This window comes from Chlamydotis macqueenii, chromosome 3 (genome assembly GCF_036417535.1).
Source record: "Chlamydotis macqueenii isolate bChlMac1 chromosome 3, bChlMac1.mat, whole genome shotgun sequence".
In the NCBI taxonomy this organism is placed as follows: domain Eukaryota; kingdom Metazoa; phylum Chordata; class Aves; order Otidiformes; family Otididae; genus Chlamydotis; species Chlamydotis macqueenii.
In genome coordinates, this window is record NC_141558.1 from 66,019,014 (window position 1) to 66,041,884 (window position 22,871).

At 54.2% G+C, this 22,871-nt stretch overlaps 1 protein-coding gene across 1 annotated transcript in view; it reads right to left on the reverse strand.

Moving 5' to 3' along the window:
* Positions 1-22,296, reverse strand: part of PTK7 (protein tyrosine kinase 7 (inactive)) — a 38,006-nt gene extending 15,710 nt beyond the window's left edge. Inside the window, exon 1 of the mRNA XM_086745089.1 lies at positions 22,199-22,296. Coding sequence (XP_086601215.1) covers positions 22,199-22,229 — 31 coding nt within the window. The 5' untranslated portion in view covers positions 22,230-22,296. The remainder of the gene's footprint in view (positions 1-22,198) is intronic.
* Positions 22,297-22,871: the final 575 nt, after the last annotated feature.

Genomic DNA, 22,871 nt, shown 5'->3' on the forward strand with positions numbered 1-22,871 from the left:
CACCCCCCAAGGCGACACAGTGTGTGGGAACATGTGTCGTTACTTAGGTACACGCATCTAGTTCCCCGCACATCGGATCTGTCTCACCAAGAGCGCTCAGCAGGGACCACACACAAACACGGCTACGCACTCAATAGCACAACAGCTCCAGAGTATCAGGAGCTGAGCTCGTGCCAAAACAGGCTGCTGGGACGGACAGACAGGAGCAAAGGGGAACAGAATCAAATCCACTCCGGTCTGAATCTATGGGAGCTGGGTCTGTCCTTTTCCACTGATACACTTTGGGGCACCAAGGCACATGTCCATCAAACCACACCTGCATGGTACAAAACATGTGCAAGACAGCAGTGTGAAGCAGGAGAGCTGACAAAGGAGATGGATCAGTCCTCCTCCTGGGGTCTCAGCACCCCAAAACCTTTCACAGTCTACTAGTCATACTAGTGCTGGAGCTAGCGAGGAGGCACCTCTCTCTGAAGTTGTAGACCATAACGGTATTAAGATATGATATTTAAAATTAAGTGTGCTTCTAGCATTAAATTGTTAGCATTAGCAGTATAACACCAAACAGCAGCAGAACTGCTTCTGCCCCATCACTGCCAGCGCAAGCTCCACCTGGGAAGCAGGGATTTTACAAGGTGTCAGGAAACACTGGGATCCAGCTCCCTGGTGAAACAGGAGAATCTGTTTATGTCCTTATCTTCCAATGCTGGGGAAATGGACACAACCATTTCAGCTCAAGCGAGATCCCTCTGATGAGCATCTCATGAGCACAAGTGCCAAAGCAAATGGGGATAAATAAGTGTTAAAGTGCAGTAAGAGCCTTAAACTTGTGTTTTGTTTTGACAATAGCATCCAAGGTGCCATGGATGGATTGGCTGCACATGCTGGAAACCCCCGTCCCAACCATATATCAGATTTGGGCTGCAAGGAAAGACTGGTAGCATCTAGATGTGGTCCAGATGTTTTGGGGTAGAAGACATCAGAAGCCCAGAGCTGGACACAGCTTTTCACAGTACTCTAAATCCAGAGCACTAGGGCCCAGTGTTCAGAGCACTGCCCATGCCCATAAAAGTTGCATGGCCCTTGTCCAGGAAATGGCTGCAGTCAGCAGGGTTCACACATCCCCTCCACCTCATCTGGGCTTTTGGGAGAGGCTCAAGAAAGCTGTGCAAGCAGATGGCTACCTGTGAGGGATGCCGTTACGCCAGAGTTTGGGTAAAACCTGTATAAAGCCAACAGACATCACCACGTGTACCGAATGAAGAATAAAATGCCTCTGTCTGTTCCACTCACCCAGCGAGAGGACCTCCCAGCCCCGCTGCATGGCAGAGCCACGGTCACACACGGTTTTGCCATCAGAGGCTGCCAGAAGCTCCCGAGCTGGCAGATGAGAGAGAACTCTCGCAGCAGCCAGTGGAGAGCAAAGGCGATCCCTGCTCGGTCTGACTGGACACCTTCACAACAGCATGTTCCTGCTGTGGCTTCATGAGCTAATCTGGGCTGAGCCGCACTGCTAGGATCTGCTGAAAGAAGCAAAGTGACTCTCCTCTTCCCTTAGCAAGAGCCACTCCAAAAAACACCCAGCAACACCAAGTTTGTTGGGAGTCAGCTTAGAAAGCCCAAGCCAGTGCAGAGCTCTCCCTGAGTAGCACAGCTGGGCCAGCCACAGTCCCACAAAGCCAACGCCAAGCAGCAATCCCAAAAGCGTGCGCTGGCAGACACCCACCCTCTGCATATGTACGTGACACAAGCCACCCCTGGCTGGGAGAAAAAGAAACCCTCAACAGATGTTTCTGGCCTAAAAACATTTCAACTGTGGCTACAGAAAGCTTTTCAGGAAAGCTTCAGCCAGATTAAACACGTTAGAAATGCAGCCCACTCGAAAACACCCAATGGTGCTTTACCCAAAGGATATTTCATTGAAATGCAAAACCCTCCTGTTGAGGCAGTAGATGAAGGTTAAGTGAACTGTGTAGGGAAGTCCACTGGTACCTACAGGTCCCCAGGGTATCATTCCCACACACCACAGAGTAAGTAATCTGCAGGGAGGGGTCAGGCACCAGCAGGATGCACAAGGACAGAGAGAAGAGGGGCTCGGATCACATCCCGGCTCTGAGAGCATACTTATGGAAAAGATCTGAATGCAGGAACACAGCATCCTTCATGCTCAAAATTAATTTCCTTTATCCCCTGGTGAAAATTAATTTCTTTTACCTAAGGAGGCAAACAGCAGCTTCCCAGGAAGAACACTCACACAAACACCTGCATGCCAGCCTGAATTTCTACCAAGTGTACCCCAATTCACTTTTTGAGCTTGGGATGTCCCCAGGATGTGGCCATTGCAGCCTCCTCCAAGGGCCACAGCGGGCTGAGCATTTCAGGGTGACAAATAAAACCAGCAAAGCCACATCCAGGACAGACTGTGAGCAACCCTATGAAGTTAGTCACTGCTGCCTGAAGCTCGGCAGAAGCGAGTTTTCAATCCTATGAGCTTGTTGGGGAACGAAGGGCTCTCCACACCTCTGGCAAAGAAGATACAGCCCCATGGTAGCCAAACCCCCGTGAGTGCTGCCACAGCGTTACTGCAGTGATTTGGCAGCAGACAGCAGCACAGCCTGGGAATGGCTTTGGTTTAGGGCTGTTCTCCAGAACCTGAAAAGCAAGAGACATCAGTGTTGCTGTTCTCATCAGTCAGAGCTGTAGGAAAATGCACCAAAGGAATAATAAGGATCTGAGGGAGCCATGGCAGAGCTTAGGGCTACCACTGGGAAACTGGGACTGAAGTTTTGGGAGATCCTACGTCCCTGTTCCTGCCTGGGCAGCACCAGGTTTGGTACATCCCAGGCACAGAGACACTGTAGGGCTCTTGGGGAAGGAGGTGGTAGCAAACCCCCCAGCCATGTGTGCCAATGCTCACCTCTGAGGCTCCCGCGCTGTGCCAAGGAGACAGCCGGGCAAGAGGCAATGAACTTCATGGACTGCAGACCCTCGTGGGGTGCTGGGCTTTGTAATCACGGAGACACAGCAGAAAATGCGTGGGGTGGGAGCACTCTCCCCTGGGGGACCAGCCATCTCTAAGGCTTTATTTAGGGCTGCAGCCAACGAGAGGGTCTGTGGCCTTGGCACAGTCTGGCCAAGCCTGGCAGTGGAAGTACCCAGCCCACCTCCTGCACCACACCAAGAGGCCTGAGAGCACCACGGATGCTGCCTGGTGAGTCCCTGGCATGGCAGCAAGCCCAAACCTTCACGCTCATCTTTCAGGCTGCAAGGGCATGGGGCAGCATTACAAGCCAGGCCTCGACCCGAGCTGCGTTTTCCATCCGTCGCTTAACGTGCCAGCCCCACACAAACACTCGCCTAGGGACCCTCCAGTAGCCCAACCCCATCTGGGTGCCAGAGAGCAACTGTGCAAGCCGGGGAGACCAGGCAGCACATCTCCTGCCCCGCCTGACAGGCCGAGTCGCCCACATCTTGAAGCAATCCAAAAATCATTGTCTCCTTGCCTAACGACATCGCTTGGGAATGCAGCCTCGACCACAAGGCCTTCAGCTGCCGCACAGCCCCTGATCCCCGCTGTCTCTGCAGCCTCTCATTCAACTACAGCCATGCTGGGGAAGCAACGGGCAATTCGGCCAGCAGCGGCATGTGCCCCAGCACAGCAGCCCTCTGCCTACCCAGGGCAGTGGTTGTGGAGGAAAGGAAGCCAGCGCAGATCTCAGCAGGCAATGCACAGCCTCAGGAGGTGTTTGCCATGGCTGCGGTGCCAGCAGAGCAGGAAGCACACTGCAGTGCTCCACATCCCCAGCTCCACGGGAGATCCATGCTCCCCTCAATCCCAAGCCACCTACCCCCAGGCATGCCCAGTGCCCAGCTCCTGGGCACCTCTTCACCAAGCTAAAAGGGCTCTGGATAGAGGACAGAAAGGGAGAAGGATCCATTTAACTTTGTACCCAAAAGAACCTAGCTTACCAATCTCTTGAGACACCGCAGCTGATGCAAGGATATGAGTAATCCCAAGGCTGCTTGCAACCAAACAAGGAGTTAAAAGCATGGGAATGGGATTTGGGAAACGGCTTTGTGCAAGTTTAAGGTTTCCTGGCTTGGAAACCAAGCCCAGCACTGTGGGGCTTCTGCAGCTTGTAGCCCAGCCCTGTGCTCCAGCCAGGCCACAGGAGCGTTACTCTGCAGACTTGCTTCCAGGGGCACTTTGCAAAGTTCACCCTGGCTCAGCTCAGCCAGATGTGCAAGCCTTTAACGCTCTGAATCTGGAAGAGCAGATTAGAGGAGCTGCATCTCATCTGCAGTGCCGAGGGCAGCAAAGCCCAGAGCACCCAAACAGCATCCTTCCTCCCCAAAGCGGAACCATCCTCCTCCTCTTCCTCCCTGACAGCAAGAGGCCTTAGATCCATCCCAGCTGTGGAGGGGGACAGCTGGCTTATAGAAAACAAATAAAACAAAGACCCACACGTACCAGAATGCAATGGAAGGAGCTAGCTGCAAAAACCAGCACAGCCAGCTCTGTCAGAGGACATGGCTGGTCAGTGTCTGTACTGGCCTCTGAAAGCAGAGAGGACCTCAGATGCTCCCATGCCGAAGCAGGGGAGCCCACAGCTGTCCCAGCTCCACTGTGGAGCCATCGCTCCCTGGGGATGCACAACTAGCTCGCGAGTCTCAGCCCTGAAGTGGGAGCTGGATGTATTTACAGCACCAGTTCAGCACTGAACTGGTCAGAGCTTGCTAACACACTGCTAAACATTTGTTCCCTGTCCGTTTTCTTTAATGGTTAGCAAAGATGCCATGTTCCCTAGGAAGGCACTGTTGCAGCCTAGGAGGAGGAATCTGCTCTCCCTGGCTCCCCAAATATGCGGGGCGTTTTGCAACACCCAAGGGGCAGGGAGCCCAGCAGCTCACCTGGGGAAGGCCCTGGGTAGCTTGCAGCAACCACACAGTGCACTTTCCTGAAGAGAGGAGGCTGGGGATACAGCTGGGAGAACGGACAGTGACCTGGCCAGAGATGCCCTAGCCCCCACCACTAACTTCAGGTGGGCAGCCGGAATAGCCCACATCCATCCCCAGGCTGCAGCCCTTCAGCCTCAGACAGAAAGAGCAGGATTAAGAGACACTTTCGCCACTTTCTATCAAGCGACCAACTCTGGATGCGTCAGCTAATTAACAAACCTCAGCAAAGCAAGGTGGCAGCGATGGCTTTTTGCCACCTGGGAATCCACTGCTGATGTATCACCACCCCACCATATCCACACTATCACCTTTACACTGCTGCTATTGCTCAGCCCATTGAGGAAACAAAGCCCCTGCAATCAACCCAGCAGCAACACAAGCTGTTCCTCTTTGATGAGGATTCACGAGGGGAAAAGGAAGGCTTGGATATGCTAATGCACTCTGGACCCATGTCACTGCAGCACTTGCTCCCAGCTCCACAGACATGTAACAAGCCAAGGAAGACACAGGCAGAGCATTGCTTTGAAGCTGCCATTACATCCCTCAGCAGCACGCTTAGCTGCTGCTAACCACGCACAAAACCAACAATGCAGGCCACAGCTACGAAGACCACCTGGCTCCCTGCGGGCCCGGGGCAGAGCTAAGGGCCACAAGAAAGGCAGCCTTTGAAGGAAAAAGAGCAAATCTCAGCAGAACGGACTGAGCAGCTCACACTCAGGTCCCAAAGGAGCTCAACATGGGATGGACACAGGCAGCCCCAAACACGGGACTGATTTACTGCCATGTTCTCTGGGAAAGACATCAGGTCACAGCAGAAGTTTGGTGTCACAGGCAACCATAGACATATTTTCAGAAAAGACCATGACCTGTGCTCCATCCCAAGGCCACAAAAGAGACAGCAGGAATCGTGTTAGGGTTTGGCGTCCTGGACTCTCACAGGTTTCAATAACATATTCCCAGAAAGGATTATCAAACAGGTGTTGTCTTTAGGAGCAATTTATTAAACATCATTGTCTGCAGGCAGCAGTCCCTTCTGTTGACAAGTCCTTGGGAATGGCTCCAAGGCCAGAGCTTTCCTTTTAGCAACTCTTGGATCAAAGAGTAGCAGACTCTGGGTTCAAGCCCCAGATTGCTTCAGAAGGTTGGGCAATCGAGTCAGTGGGACATGGGCCAGAGCATCTCAGAGCTTGCTGGTCCAGAGGAAGCACTGAGCCCCCTGTGAGAACAAGGCTCCACTCCCCGCAGGCAGGTTTAACTCCTTATGTGCTGGGTGCGCGTTCCTCACCAGCAGCTTAGCCCATGCAGGCTTGGCAGCAGCTCCTACAAGGCAGCAATGTTCCAGACACTGACACGCCGCTAATGCTCAGGACTGCAACTCTCACCTGACAGCCGTTCCTTTCTGCTGCAGCCAGACACGGCATGCACAGCCCCACTGTCCCTATGACATCTGGGCCCCAACGGACTCCACACACCCCTCCTTTTCTCTCTCTTCCCCATCCATAATCATCATCTCAAGCTGTCAGCAGCACTTCTTTGCTTGCCTGCAGCACCCAGGCGCCTTCCAGCCCAGCCTCCACTGCAAACAGCCACATCTGCAGAGAGGCAGGCCAGCCCTCCCCAGGCCAGGGGAGCCGCAAAGAGCGACATGCAGTAAAACCACTCGCCTGGCCTCTCATTCCGCCCTCTCTGCCATCACTGGACCAGCCAAGCACTTAGCACCTTGAACCCACCTCCTGCTCCCCATCCACTGCAGCCCAGAGGATGCAGGCTGCCGCACAGCGAGTAACACACACCAGCATCTGCTCTTTGTCCTCGCAAGGCTCTCAGTGAGCACAGGGCCCCATACAGACCTCCCATTCATGGCTCGAGCAAGCCATGTGTTTCCTGGCACAGTTCATTATGAACATGCTCCTATAAAAGCAGATTTTTGGCATGCCAGGACTGGGAACAACACATGGGTCAGGCTTTTCCTCCCCTCCTGGTCACAAACACAGAGCCAGCAGGCTCATTTGCACCAGCTGACGCTGTTAGAGGCAGGCAAGAAAGATCATGAATGCTTAATAACACAAGCAAACCCCCTGCCTCGCAGGTCAGTCCCTACAGCCATATAAAGCAGCTGCTCAGAGCACGCCTGCTCCACGTACTGCCTATTCCACCGCTTAGCAGATACCGCGGAAACGGCAGCTAAGCCAACACCCAGAGAGATTTACATCTCCAAGTGATTTCCAGCCAGCATGTTCCTCTGTGCAAGAGGTTCCAGTTGAGAAAGGCTCTCAGACGGGTAGGGTTGCAATAAACCACTCTCTCCCACCAGGCCAGATGGAAATGGTTTGATGCAAGCAAGGAGCTCTGAACACGACAGGCTTGCTCTGATCAAGCCCAACATCTGGAAAGTCTTTGGGCACCCGTCATACAAGCCTTTTAAAACTATGTTGTTTCCCATTCCAGTTAAAGTAAAAACAAAAACTCACTCTGCACACAGGAAAAAAAAAAATTCATATTTGAGTCTCCAGCACAACTGGATGGGTACAAACCAGCATTTCCAAGAAATGCTCAGCTAGACTGGCTTTGGCTTCATGAGCTGGGGGGAACTGCAACAGCACCCAGGAGTTCCAGGTCTGGGGTAAAACCAGCATGGCCGTACTGGGGTGGATCAAGATGATGAGGGACTTGGGAAAACTCCATCTATTTGCCCCTACAGTTGCACCACAGATGCGGATCCAACAGCCTTGCTCTGAAAGTGTGGGTCTGCTCAGACAACCACTGAGCCTCTCGCTTTCGAGGCAGTTTGCTCCAGACTCGCAGGAGACGTGATGCCTCCACACCACCACCACACAGGCCATGCACCTGGTTCTCTTCTGCACACTCCATGGAGGGACATGTCAAATCAGCCTGTAGCACAGCCATTTGCATCTATGAGCAAAGTTTCAATTGCAAAGCACCCAGATATGCAACCTTTCCAGGGGGATTTACTGACCCACGGGAGAAGGAACCCAGGATGAAAGTAGGCACAGTGGCTTCCCCATTCTGTAACAGCTGGGGGCATCTGCTCATCCCACAGTACTTGGCTGTTTCGCTTGGGTCCCAAAAAAAAAACTGTAGAGCCGGTGCACTCTTTCTTCACCTCCATCCCTGTGTGCCAATGCAAGATCACATCTGTCCAGACCCCATCCAGGAGCCCTATGATGTATGGCAGATGCAAGCCTTTGTTTGGAAACATCTCAGCTGCTGGCCTACCAGCGAGTGACAATTGCTCTGCAATGGGACTGCAGCCTGAGCTTGCACCTCTCTCCACTGCCCCCTGCATGGAGGGGTGCTTTCAAACACAGGCTCCAGTTAACCATTGAGAAGCCAACTCTGCCCTTCAAACCAAGCTTTAGAACTAAAAAAATGGCCACAACCACTTAGCACAATCCCATTACCTCCCTAAAACTGTTCAGAGAGGCTGCAAGCTACGGGTGATTTTCTGCCCCGTGGTTAGCTACCCTCCCTGCCCTTCCAAGCCCAGGATCCCATACGTGGGAACGGCTAAGCCCAATTTCTGAGCAATTATCGCAAGAAACCAGAAGAGAGCCACTGGGGTTTGAACGCTGTAAATCAATTGCTGGAGCAAACTCTGAGGCAGTGCTTGCAGTAACACGCTGGGGTGCAGCTGGCCAAGAGAAGAGCTCGCTGCCACACACAGTGGGGAGGTGTCTGCAGCCCCCGTCCCAAAGCAGGCAGGAACTGCTCACACATGTGCTGCAGGAGAAACGACCACTCTAGCTGAGAAAAAGTCTCAGCGCAAGGACAGGGAGCCCCAGTACCCAGATGCAGACTCCCAATGGCTGCCGGCACGTGCCAGGATAGCCAGGCTACCCTGGCCCTGACCTCACTCACCCACCCAATTCAAGCGAGTTTGGGGCCTCCCCATCTCTGATCCCCACGCTGCCCATCCTGCTTCCCCTGCACAGACCCTGTGAATCCCAGACGCCTCCCCAGCAACACGCCCCTCAGGCTTGCTTCCTCCAAGAGCATCCCAAGTTCAGTTTCCTAACTCTGCCATAGGAGCTCTGCAGCATCTGTCCTCCACAGCTCCCTGCCCTCATCCTTGCACCAGCAGCAAGCAGAGACCCTGCTTTCCTGAGTCTCAAAGCCAGGCAGCAGGACAAGAGAAGAACCACCCCAAAGCAACATGACATGATGACCTCTGCAGTCAGGGACACAGCAGTGGGAGGGAGCAAGATCCAGGGCATTTCCCACCGCACAAGCCAGGTGCTGCTCTAGCAATGAGCAAGAACAGCAACAAGGGTGCTACACTGCAGCCATGGAGTGATGGGAACATTAAGGGACGTTCCTCCTCCTTTCCAAGCACAGGAGGGCTCCTTGCCAACCAATACTCCACTGCAAGCTCACCTGGGCTGGTGGGACAGCCACCACACCGCGCAGTTTGTCTCCAAGGCTGAGGGATTCGCTAGTGGTCTCTAGGGTATGGAGGATGTGTCTAGCTGTGCCTTTGCCCCACAGCCTCTCTAGACATCTCAGCACCTTGCTCAAACATGGGACAGCTGGAGCAAGTCAGGGAAGTCCCAGTGGTAGCCAAGCTCCTTGGCTCCCTGCAACAGCTGGGGCTGCTGAACCAGAACAACTGGCCTTGGCCCCGCAGGAGGCCCCTGTCTCTCCTGGGAGCCCTGCTCTGCACCAGGGCTGTGCCCGTGTGCCTGGAATCTGCCATAAGAGGAGGCACAGCCATGTCTGGGGGGACACGCCTGGACCCAGGGAAAGCCTGCTATTCTGTGGGGGCACTGAGGCAAACGGGTGGTCCCAGGCCCCTAAGAGAAGCCCAGGCACTTCTCCTGAGCCCCCACCTCAGAGAACGAGCTCAAGCCATGTGTGCAGTGCTGGGGTGGTGCAGCTGGGAGGGCGCATAGGACCAGACCACAGGTTCTCCTGCCCAAATGCTCGGGGCAGAGGCGTATGCTGGCAGCCGTCTGCACCGCTCAGCCTCTGGCCTGCGGAAAAGAAAGCTTGCTTTGGAGGGGCAGGTGGGCCCGTGCCTGCTTGCTGAGCCGCAGTGGGCAGCAGTGGCCACAGCACCCTCAGGAAGGTGAGAACAATATCTCGGTGGCAGATTAACAGAGACAGAGGAACAAGCGAGACAGGAAGGCCACAAGCACAGCACAGGAGCTGGGAATCCTTCTGGCTCAATTAAACCATCTTCAGTGGCACAGCAGCCAAAGGCTCTCGAGGAGCAGACATCGCCAACTGTGTTGCCAAGCTCCAGCGAGAAACACAAATGCTTCGAGGGTGACTCAGCACCAGCGACAGGCTTGCTGCACCCACCGGTCCTGCCAACCGACTCTCCCAGGCTTGCTCAGAGCCCTTGAGCAATTCCCTGGCTTCCTCAGAAACACTGATTTATAGCTGACGTGTGCTACCGGCAGCGTGTGGCAGGCTGGAGACGCAGCTGGTCTGGGGGCCGAGCTCCCAGGCTGGCACAGCAAAGGTATCGCGCTTTTCTGACACGAAGGGAAGCATGGCAGACAGGCGCCAAGCGGAGCCAGGATGAGCTGTGCAGCAGCCTCGAAGGACAATGCTTCTCCCACAATGTAAGCAAGGGGCACGTGAGAATGCCAAGGTCTTTACCAAGCAAAACTCCTCTGGTGGTAGAGGAGAGCCCAGGCAGCGTTAAAATCCTGCCAGCAGGGAAGAGCTGCGACGGAGGCGGCTCAGGGCTCAGCACTCCTTGCCCCAGGGCTGGAGGTGAGACCCTGAGACAACGAGGCTGTGTTCCTTCACCCGCAAGGTCCGTGCGGCTGAGAACTCGTGCCATGGGAGCTGGGGCCAGCGCTTCCAGGTATCACACGAGCGCTTGCCGCTACATCCTCACGTCCCTTCACTCAGGCTGAGGGCTGAAGGCTGATGCTGCTCCCGCCATCCCAAGCCCAGCCAAGAGGGATTCCTCCGCAACAGTGCCGTGTGTGCCGAGGAAGCCCCTGGCCAGGGTTTCACGTTTTTCCTGTTCCTGCTGAAATGCTGTTCCAAGAGAGGATGGGAAAAACCAGAACAAGCTCCATAAAGCTGCCTGGCGCTTCCCTTCAGCAAACAGGAGCCCCACACAGCCCAGAGAATGGAAACGAAGGCTGCAGAGACAAAAGAGGGATGCGGGGGCGGGGAGGAGGAGGCCAGGGCAAGGGAAACCGTGCGAAGAGAAGCACGCACACGAAGCCTCCGAGCAAAGCCAGCTGTTTCATCAACACACCGTCGGAGAAGACAAGGCTGCTGCTCAGAGCCGGGTCCTCTCTGCGCCGCGAGGCTGCTGGGCCAGCACTCGAGCCGAGGCTGCGCTGGGCACGGCGCGCTCCTGCCAGCAAGCCCTCCCAGACCCGTTTGTTGGAGAACAAAGCAGATTTGGCAGTGAAGCCGCTTGAATGAGCTGCTTCTCTGAATGTTGCCACCAAACCCACTGCAAGGAGGAAAATCTCCCCAGGACCACCCAGACCTGTGCTGGCTCTCGGATGTGCTTGTTTTAAGATGTCTGACAGACATTGCTTTCTCAGGGGGCCAGGTGGGAGGGTTACAACCTTACCTGGCAGACCCCAAGCCAGACATGGCTCACGAGCACATTCCACAAAAGCCCCAAGAGCAACAGAGCAGGGACAGCAGCTGAGGAGACAGACGGTGGGGAGAGAGGATGCAGACAAGAACTCGCATCTACACTGGCACGAGTACGCTCAGCGTCCCCCTCTCCATTCTGCTGGCAGCTGTACGTTTACACGGCCTACAGGGACTTCAAGCCCACCATAAGCAACCCTCCAGCCCCAGGGAGGACTCTCAGAGCTGGGGACAAAGGGACAGCTGCACTCCTGAGCCTTGCGTGCAAGGAAGCAGACAGGGAGCTTATTTATCTCCCAAGCCCTGCTCTGGGATAAATATTTTAAATCTCTCTCCAGGTCATGACGGTATAATTACAGCTAAGTTTCCCTTAGTTATCTGCCTTTAGAGACTCAGATGGATTTGCCAGGAAGATCCAGCTGGCCAAGCTCTGCAGACAGCTTACAGCTCGTGGGAGGAATGGTTCATCCCATGCCATAGTCTTAAAAACGACACCCGTGCCGTGGCAACTGCTGCAGGGATTCAGTTGTGCACCCCTGCATGCAGCTGCCTCTGCATGGCCCACCCACAAGCCACGCATCCAGCCACTCCGCGTTCCCAGGAGCAAGGGGATGGCACGGCGGCTGGGGGATGCCACATGCAGCGCAGCATCGGGGGCAATCCTGCAGCCGCGCTCCCCACAGAGCAAGGCTGTGCCGTGGGTCCAGCTCAAGGTGAGTGAGTCTCTGGAGCATCCTGCTTTGCCACTTGTTTTACTGCAGGTTTGACCTGTTTGCTCCCCTCCCATAGCAAAGGAAAAAGCTCCCAGGAAAGGCACTCCCGACAAGATGCATCAGCTTTTCCTAGCAGCCATCATGGTGCTGCAAACTAAAAATTGCCCCACACTACCAGCAGTGCCAGAGACAAATGGGGCTGCCAAAAGGCATCGACGAGACACCTGAAATAGGTCTCACTCCACTGGCTGCATTGACACCTCTCCTATTTATATGGGCTCTGCACTGTTGGGTTTTGACCTCTGCCTGCAACTGAAGCTTGCAGAGGAAGGACTGGTCACCCAGGGCTTCTCTCCGGGTTTGTATCATTTCTGTGTCACCCCTCACAAGCATTCCAGGGACACCGGTTCATACTCCCTGCTGTGCATTGCACACCCGTTTTCAGTCTATGTGGCACTGCCTTTCTCCGAGCTACCGCGTGTCACTCACAACTCCCCATTACCTGCCTCCAACTATGCCCCACAGGTCTGCAGATTTCATTCAGCTCTTTTCATCGCCAGAAAGCTGAAGACCAGCCCCATTTCACAGTCACCACGTATGGTTGTGCAGGGCAGCACTGCTGCCCAGCTACATCCCAGGACCTGTCTCCTGGGGGAAACATCACTGGAGAAGCTGGACCTGCACTATCACCTCTGAAAGCAACAAAGGCACAGAAAGGAACAGCTGCGTGTTTATTTTCATTAGAGCCATTTATGAATCTATATTAAAAGCCACAAAAAATAGGAAAGTAGACAGAGAAGCTATTATTTCCTCTGCTTATGCAATATTAATTAAAAGGTAGCTTCTCTATGAGACATTACTACATTACCTCTCAGCTAAAAATGGAGAAAAGTCACTGAGTGGGAAGAATATGTGAGCAGGGCACTTTCTGGAATACTTTTACAAATCGATAACTAGGCAGAGTGCTTGCTACAGATAGATCTGATGCAAAGCCCCAGTGACAAATTAAAGAAAAGCTCGGGTATAATGGACTCGCAGAGACAGAAATTCATACAAACCAGTTCTCCTTGAAACGCAAGTGCTTTTCTCCATAGCGGCAAGACAGTTGATTCCCAATGTATCTGGTGAACAAATAATTCTTACTGGGCAGTCACTAATCCACCAGTGGGAAGAACACCAGGATGTCCTAAGCAACCAAATGCCAAGGAAGCTCACAAACAGTGGCAAGAGACACCCAGCAACCAGGTCCCGGAGAGTAAGAACTTGTACTGAGGTATCTGCAGGTGCCTGGCTGCTCACAATCCAGGTAAAATGGATTGCTCCACCAAACCCACAGCTTTGTCTGCACAGGAGCCATGCAGGAGAGCATCTCCAGCCAGTGAGAAGCAGGGCCAAATCCCAGTCAGGCCACAGGAACACAGTGTGACACTGAAGGATACCCAGCATGACATTCTTGTTTCCTGGATGCTTATTTGCTTGCCCAAAATGTTAACCATTCAGATTAACAGTTTCTGCTTCAGGCCACGTGGTTTTGAGAATTTTCCTTCGCTGAGTGAACAAATTCTTATCCAAAAAGTCTCTGATTTCCAAGAACCACTTGAACATCTCAGCAGGCCTGTCCCAGCTCTGCTCTGATTTCTCACCACCTGTCATGATCTGGGGGCCTGGCTCAAGGAGATGAGCAATCTCAAGATGGGATGAGGAAGCCACAGCCATGCCTGGCAAAACAGCAGTGCTCACAGCCAGGCACTGGAGAGAAGTCGAGGAACAGGGAAGTCCGTGAAGGGGATGCATGGCATGCCATGTGGAGGTCTGGATACAGAAGAGGAACCAGAAAGAGGGGAGACAGAAGGCACAACTGGAAAAGCAACAAGGCAGGAAGACAGAGGCAGGACGTGGATACAAGGGTCAACGCTGCTGTGCCAGGTGAGGCCCCAGCAAGCAGCTCCTCCATTTACCCTTCTGAAGGCTGCAAGCACATACACCATGCAGGGAGAGTCATCAGGAGCCAACTCAGCAGGGAAAAATCACATGTGTCGCCTTTGTAGCTCAGATTTTATTTGGAATATGGTGGAAAAACATCTCTTCAAACCTGGCTGGAGGAAAGGGTGATCTCAAGATCATCGGCTGACATCCAGCCATCTCACCCCCGCAGAAGGAGGCTCAGCCTAGGAAGCAGCCACTCCCATAGCACCTGCCAGGTGCTTTCAGATGTCTCTCAGGCTCCCAGCGTTCACAGCCGGCAGTTTGGAGGGCTAGGAACAAAGAATGCCAAGTAACTCACAGGGAGCTCTATTTTCTTTGCTCCTAGACAATTTGCACAATTCTTCAGCGGCTGGAAGAGACTTTCAATGTCGGCCCCTCTCCAGGGCAGCTGCAGAGGCCACTGAACAACTCATCCTCAGCAGCACAAACCCATCTGTGCTCCCACGGATGGTTCGGGAGAGCTGGATGCACTGACCTGTGTGGCACCCTACACAGCTGTCTGGTTTTATCTTCTCTGATCTTGTCTTTGCTGGGAAAGGCAAAAACCATAACCTTTCCTCCCATGAAAGCTTCCCACCGATGCAAGCACTGCCAGCGACTTCAACAGAGCCAGCACCACGGAGCCGCTCGGTGCCACGCAAGCGATGGGCCTCCCCTGCAGAGCCAGGACACACACCAAAGCACGCTGTGTGGAGAGCAATAAAGGCACTTGCAAGCCGCAGCTTGTCCTGCCATTTGGAGAGCCACTGTATGTTTTGGAATCAAAGGCTTTCTTTGTGCTCCTAAAGCAGCCAACGAGCAACCGTAAGGAGGAGAATGTTTATAGTTGGTCTTAAGCAACACCGTGCCTATCGTGTGCCTGCATCACCTTTTGACAGCAAGGACAACCCCGCACAGAGCTGTCCAGAGGCACATAAGCCTTCTCTCTGCGGCCAAAATGGGGCTTGGCCTCACTGTGCCATGGCTCTGGGGACAGAGCCGTCCAGCTTGGGGTGACACAGGAAAGTCATTGGCACGGCTGTATTGACAGCAGCAGGGCACTGTCTTGGCTGCTTTTCAGGGCTGCCTGAGCTGGACCCAGGCGTATAATCCTGATGATGGGACAAACCTCACCTCACAACAGCATCGCAGGAGAGGAAAAGTTTTAAAGCCTGTCACCTTAGAGCTACGCTGAAAACAAATATCTGTCATTAGCACTGAGGTCTGAGTGCAAAGCGCTCAAGGACACTCCTGTCCTCCAAGACAGAAGTAATCTAGGAACTGAACGTATGTCAGTCAGGAGCTGAAACACAAGCAGACTTCTAATAATCTACTTAAACCCCAGCCCCTTCCCGCACCGGCTCCCAGCACAGGCAGCAACCCTGCGTGTGTCATTGCTTTCTCCCAGCCTGCCACGTCTCGCTTTCCAGAGCAGGAGGGTTCACACACTCAAAATCCAATGTGTCACCCCACTTTCCAGACAGGAGTCTGCTTGTATCAGGTTTTCTCATTCGCCATCCTGCACAAAATAAACACCAATCCAAGACATCCCAACCCCACAGGGGTCCAGACCATCTGACAATCGTGGTTTCAATTTACACACACTCAGGGGCCCTGTGCACACCCTAGCCCACAAATGTCAAATTTCCCACCTGCTTTGTTCAAATCAGAGATTAATCTGACAGGAAGAAAACAGGTATCCCATTAGTATCCCACCGGCAAGCTCCATCTCACACAAGGAATCATTGGTCGAAAGCAGCCATGTCTCCTCTCCAGACACGTAATTTGTGTGCACCCACTGTGCAAGGGGACAGGGAGTTCATGAGTTCTCATCACTGCGATGTTCCACCCTGGCAAGTCCCATTCCAAATTCTCCCATGGTTGGATCTGGCTAGTTTTCATTTCTGCTCTCGGGGGCACCCAGACACTTCAGTGTCCATCTGTTCACTATCAACAGGAATGTTGTAAGGAGTGGCCCTCACCTGGGTATCACCTAATATTTTTAGGGATTCCAGTGCATTTTTCAAGATAAGTCCTTGCAGAACAACTTCAGAGGGTCAAAATCGGAGAACAGAAGATAGATTTTTGAAAGCTGACCAAATAATAAAAGAGCAGCCCCAGGCAGTAACAGTCTGAAAAAAGTATCAACAAAAGCACCTACCCATCAACCTTCCCCAAGCGCTCTAAGAAAAGTACACTCGGGAACGGCCTGAGCCAGCACCCAAAGCTCCGCATCCCAGGCACACAGACCAGGCTTTCAGAAGCTCGCAAACCACTGCGAAGTCCCCCTCGCCTCTCTCTTTGCTGATCAGACAGCACGTATTAGTTACCTCTCGGAGGGGAGGAAAGCAGTCTGTTCTGAGCACACAGATTGCTTCCCCGAAAAAGGCAAGGCTTAAATTAAGACTACGAGTACTGTACAGCTCAGCCTTTTAAGCTCAGGAAAAACATTTTTGTATTAAATTTAAAAAAAAAAAGCTGGCAAGAGCAAGGAGCGGAGCTGGAGCAGCAGTCAATGAAAAGCACATGCACTGCAGACCTGGCTGCCAACACAAATTGATGCTTTGAAACAAAGACCACTTGTGTTTGGCTTGAAGATCTTCCACAGCTACTCGGCAGGGGCTGCACAGATTAAAAGTAGACACAGGTAAACACGGGAGAACAGTGCTTGCTGCCAAGTATTTCCCCAGAACAAAGGAATGACCCGAAATGGAGTCCCTGCCTTGACAGAGTGACACGGGTTCATCCTCACTGTGCTGCAATGTGCCAAAGCAGGCAGGGGCAAGAGGAAAGATTGGACAAACCTTAGACATGACTCTATTCAACCCGAATTCAAGCAGCACCCAGACCCACAGACACGCAGCCCGGACCCTGAGAGCTGCAGCTGCTTAATGCACTGAATGTGCCTCCAACCTCAAGAGCCCACAGGAGCTTCACTACAACCAGCCTGTGCCTGTCTCCCATGGAGGAGAACATCCAGAAGAAACCCCAGACAACTATTCTTCAGCGCTAACCTCTTTGGGACTGCAGACACTTACGAGCACCCTGCAAAGGCTCTGTTGCACTCTAGTTTAGCTCCCAAACCAACCCACATCTGTATAAAGCCATGCTTTCCAAGCCTCTCCTCCTTCCCACTGTCTGCAGAGTGGTACGTTCAGAAGGCACGGGCAGAATGCAACAGGCGATGGTCTTCCTCACTATGATCCTTCAGTCTGGCCCTTTTTTGTTTAGGGACACCAGCTGTCTGGTCTAAACCAAGCATCAATAGCAACAGTTCCCATTACAATGCTAGGTGGATTTGCTGGCACCATGTGACTTGAGGGAGCAGTGTCCCATCACCTCTCACACAGCACCCAACAGCAATGCAGGAAAACGGCCTTGGGATCAGATCCCCCAGCAACAGGCGACGAAGAGGAGAGACAGAGAGCTGACAGCTCATGAAGGCAAACAGCACAGCAGACCCTGACAGGGCTAGATTGGATGGAAGTGCAAGACCCTGCCCAGGCCACATCCTCCAAGATCAAAAAGCTGTGTGCTTGCTTTCTCACACTGTGGTTCAATAGCTTTGTCATTCGGAAGTGAGCAAACAGCTTCTAAATGACCCCAGGGTCCCCCGCCTTACTCACACTCCCTCTGAACAACTTCCCTAAAGGGCAAGAGATGCACAACATATCTGAACCTCTGCGAGCTCACAAGGACAGCAGGAACAAGATGCAAACCATGTGCAGAGCCTCCCAACCATGACAAAGCCCAGGGAACAGCCCCTGCTCTAGCAGGCAGCCACACAAAAATCCTGAAAACCTGCAGCATCCCTCTCTGCTCCCTGTCAGGTCTCTCTCTCAAAGAACAAATCCTTCCACACCCAGCAGCGGGATTGCTTCTTCCAGGCAAGCCGGCACACAAGGCGTGCTACGCTCACAGCACAAGCCCTTTAACCCCGCTGTGCAATGCAACATCTGCTTTTCTAAGGGACTAAAGGCATTCCCAAGCAGGTCTTGGATGCCATCTGCCAACACCCTCCAAACAAGGAGAAGGGCAAGGAAATAGGCCACCCAGCACGGCACCGCTGCCATGCTGAAATGCACACTGATGCCCAAGAATGAACACTACCAATTGTCAAATTGTCATTTCTTCATCTCCCTTCCCCCTCTCCCCCAAGACATGTTTGATTTCTTATAAAGGTGAAAGACACTACACTTGTCCTTCTCCCACCTCCGGCATGACCAGCCCTCTCCAGAAAGTATCACCATGCCAAAGACGTTCATTCACCCGGGGAAGTGAATTGGCACAGCTGCCTCTCTCACGTACACAGCAAAACCCACAGCGCTACTTCGCAGCTTTTGCAAACCCTCTCAAACCCAATGTTAACAGCCCGTGCAACTTAAATCCTCATAAAGGAGAACATTCCTGTGCGTCTGCCAAGCATCTTGTCAGCCTTGCTGCCCTCCAGGCCTCCAAAGAGCTGCCTGTCCCAGCCCATGAGACCACCACTCGTGTCAGGAGAACAAGACCCATTTCCTTGGGGTCTGGACAAACAATCGCATGTCCTCCGGTCTCAGGGGAATCGCCCCGCAAAGACCGCAGCAGCAACTGCCTTCACAAAGAGCAGGCTTGTACCCGAGTCCCTCTGCTGCTAAATAAGCATTTGTTCCAGGTTCCTAAATATTGAAAGCAGTGGAAACACCCACTGCTAATGTGAAATATTTTGCATTCCAGGCCTGAGAGCTATGCTTGAAAATGTTCAGAGAGGAAAGAGTGTTTATTCACTGGAGAGAGGTGTAGGTCCAGCTATTTACTTAAGTCCACGTGTGCTTGCTAGAAGACAGCTTTGATCTTTGCAGCTCAAATAGCAGACGAATTGCAATGAAGGGAAGAAAAATATTAGTGTAAAGTTACACTAGTAAATACCTGTGACCAGGCCTCATAGCCTTCAGATCTTTTTTAAGTGCCTTATCACTTACAGCCAGACTGGCCCTTGCGTTGTCGCCTGCTGCCCCCAAGCCAGGCTCTTCCCTTCCCACTCCTTTCCTACCTTCTTCCCTCCACCCTCCTTGGGCTCCACGGCCCTTGGAGAAAGCACAGCCTGCCCTCCCAAGGACATGTAAGCTTCTCCGCTTGGATCCAACATGGACCAGCCTTTGGTCAAACAAGGTGAGACCTATCCATCTGAGCAACACACAGCTTCCCCTCACCCACGTCTTGTGAGCAAGAGGGCTTCAGCAAACTGGGAGGAAAGGTGCTCCCATCAGCAAGAGCGTTCATCATCCAGTGTGTAACTAAATACAGGTGCTTGCTGCAGTTTAAACATCTCCCCATCTGCCTTTAGAAGACGGTCTCATTCCAGATCAATTAAGAAATCAAAGGACATCTTTAAAGGATGCAGAACATGACATCCCTCTGGACGGTGCCAGTTCTCAGTGGTCCTGGACCCACTGTGCAGACAAAGAAATGCCTACAGCCATGACTATGGAGTCGCTGTGCCTTTGAAGCTCCTGCCATGGCGGGGTTACTTACAGCCTGCACGGACCACTGCCTGAGCACAGACAAGTCCCAAGGGGGATCACGTGCTTTATAAGAAAAGAATGGTATTAGCTTGTCACTGCTTTGCCCCCAAACAACCCAGAAATGTGCTGAGCAGTACAGCTTTTCAGATGTACAGCTTTTCGGATGTTTACAGCAGCGCTTACTCAGATCAACCATCACAGTACTTGGTCTGGCTGCAGAAGACTCTGAGCTGCTGGAAAACAGATGGCAGCTTCTGCTCAAAGAGCAAAAGTCACCCAAATTGGACTACTGGAAATTTATTTTGGACCCTTTAAACTCAAAAGAAATTCTCAGGTCCTATCTGATTATTCTTGTTCTCAGAGATTTTCTTCTTTAGGAAGAGGCTTGCTAGAAAGCATAAGAAAAGCACTACCAGACAGAAACATACAGCTCAACACAGGACATGGAGGGACTTCCAGAACTAAATAGATCTTTTGGGGTTTTTTAGCTTTAAAGAAAAGTTGACTCAGCAAAATATTTCCTCCGCTAGCATTTCAACCACATGTTCCAGCAGAAGCCAGCACACATCTGGCACGCTGCAGTGTCATTGCCAGAAAGATCACAGCTTCGCTGAGCAACGGAAATGGAGGAACAGGAACCAGCAGTCCAGGCACTGAGCACTCCTGGAACACATACGTGGCACAGGAGGATCACAGAACGGACCCGCAGGAGCCATGGATACCCCACACTTCACTGGTCGTTCCCCCGCTCTCTCTCACAACAGAATCTGCAGGCAAAGGGCGACTTTGCCCCACAACCCACAAAACTCACCACTAGCTCGTAAAACCTAACATTGAGCTGTACATTTCAGCCACATTGCTGGCACCTGAGATTTTTTTTTAGTGTCCGTCAGCCGGATGGCAGCGTGTCCCTCCCAGTGCTGTGGGACGTGGTCCTGCTGAGCAGGAGAAACGAGGAGAGTACATGCTTGCAGCAGAACAGAAACTCCAGCAACTGGAGAGGCGAGCGTGCCAGCAGAAAGGCAGCAGACAGCCCTCACGGGCAGGCCCGCACACCCCAGGTACCCGCACGCTGGCAGGCGGGCGAACGCTGCGGCAGACGCACAGGGCTCCGTGGCTCCAAACCAGAGCACAAGCAAAGCATGCACTCCCCCTCCAAAGCCTTCCCAGAAGGCTACCAAGACAATCGGGCAATTACAGTGCTAATCAGCTAAATTAAGTGTTGCTTTTCGTGCTTATCAGCTGTAAATCAGACATTACTTGCAGGCTGGCAGCAGGGCTCAGCCACAGCTACAGACACGCAAAGAGCAGCAGCTATAAATATCTCCCCCTCAGACGCAGCATCCTCCCCTCCATCCCCAGGTGCTGGACTAACATTGTTTTCCATTTTGCAGCAAAAAAAATGCAAAACAAACCATACAACTGTGCACAGCAACGCAGAAAGGACCACCAGTGGATACTGGTGACGCGCAGGACCCCGTCTGCAGGGTTCCCAACCCAAGAGGGCGAGAAACAAGGCGGCGTGGCACGGGGCAGGCGCAGGACCCTTCAAATCCAGGCTGGAAACCAGCTCACAGCCAAAACCCCGGGCTCCTCAGGCAAGGAAAATGGCGCTAGGAGGCCAGCAAGAGAAACACCACGGAGCGGGGCGAGGGGAGGCGGGCTTGGGCCGCGCAGCTGGGCTCGGGCACGGTGAAAAGCAGCAGCCGGGAAAACCAAGCGGCTGCCCCGCAAGCCTCTGGGCGCCGACGGGGATGGCAGCCCCGGGAAGAGGCTGGCACACCCCCTGCACAGCACAGAGGGTGGCAAGGTGGCGTGGAGCGGGGAGGGGGACACGGCTCATCCAAATGTGCTCTGTACGGGACAGACAAAACCCCCTCAGCGGTTGGGAGGCCAGTTTCCACGGGTGGGAGCCCGCTGCCTTTTTTTTTTTTTCTCTCCGAGTTTTGCTCTGCTCGGATTTCACGGGAAAACCACCCACCGCTGCACACAAACAGCCTTCCCGGTGTCAGCCCTCACCTCGGGGCTCGGAGAGGCTGCCAGTCGGGGCCGAGCCCAACGAGAGGGGGCGGGGAACGGGGGAGCCAGGAGCCCCCTCCCCGGAGCCCGGCAGCTCTGGGAGCGCCCGCTCGCCGCCCCCCGGCCGGCACAGGCGCATTTGCACCCCAGCCCATTTAAGCCCGACGGAGCGGGCGGGGAGGGTGAGCCGCCGCACGCCGGAGCGAAGCCGCGACCACCCTCCAGGGTCGAAGCGACCGGGCCCCATCCTCACCGGGCTCACCGCGCCCCCTCCGCCCCTCCCCGCGGGATGGCGGCCGCGGAGCCCCTCGCGCCCTCGCCCCACCGACGGCCCCAGGCGCGGCCCCTCTGCGGGTGGGGGTCGCGAAGCCCCGCCGCCGCACGCGGGCACCGGGACCCGCATCCCCGGGGCGGCGGAGGCTGCGGGGCCCGGCCCACACTCACCCAGCAGCAGGAGCGCCCGCACCGCCGCCATCCTCCGCGCCGGTCAGTGCGCGCCCCGGCCCCTGGCCATGCCGCCGCCGCCGCCCCGCCTGCCGCCGCCGCTGGGAGGGGCTTCCGGAGGCGGGACGGGCACCGGAAACCGGGCGGGGCCCGGGCGGTGGGGAGCGGGGCCCCGGGGGCAGCGGCCGCCTCAGCGCCCTCCTACATTCCCCCCCCAAAGGCGCCAGGGTGCCCCCGCTCCCCTCCGCAGCAAGCCCCAACGGGAGGTGTCCGGGGCGGTGAGGAGGCAGCGGAGCTCCCCTCCCACCAAGGGGGGCAGGGGCAGAAGCTTTTGTCAGGGGGAGCAGCTGTTTATTAGGGGGAGATGCTCCCCATCCGTAGCGTCCTTGAGAGGCCCTGTGAAAGCACAGGGGCACCTGCGGGCAGAGGGCCAGACGCACAGCCCCCGCCGCACAGGGCATCGCGGGCTCCTTACTGCTCCTCCGCATCGCCCGAAATCGGGGCAGAGGGGTGCAGGCCAGAGGCCTCCTCACTCGAGGGTGGCCACTGGCTGTGGCAGCTGCAGCTCCGAACACCAGCTTTCCAGCCGGTTGGTTGAGCTTCCAAAATGCTGGCTGCTTTTGGCATTGCGTGGAAGACTCACCATCAGGCACCCCGCAGCGTCCCTGAGAGC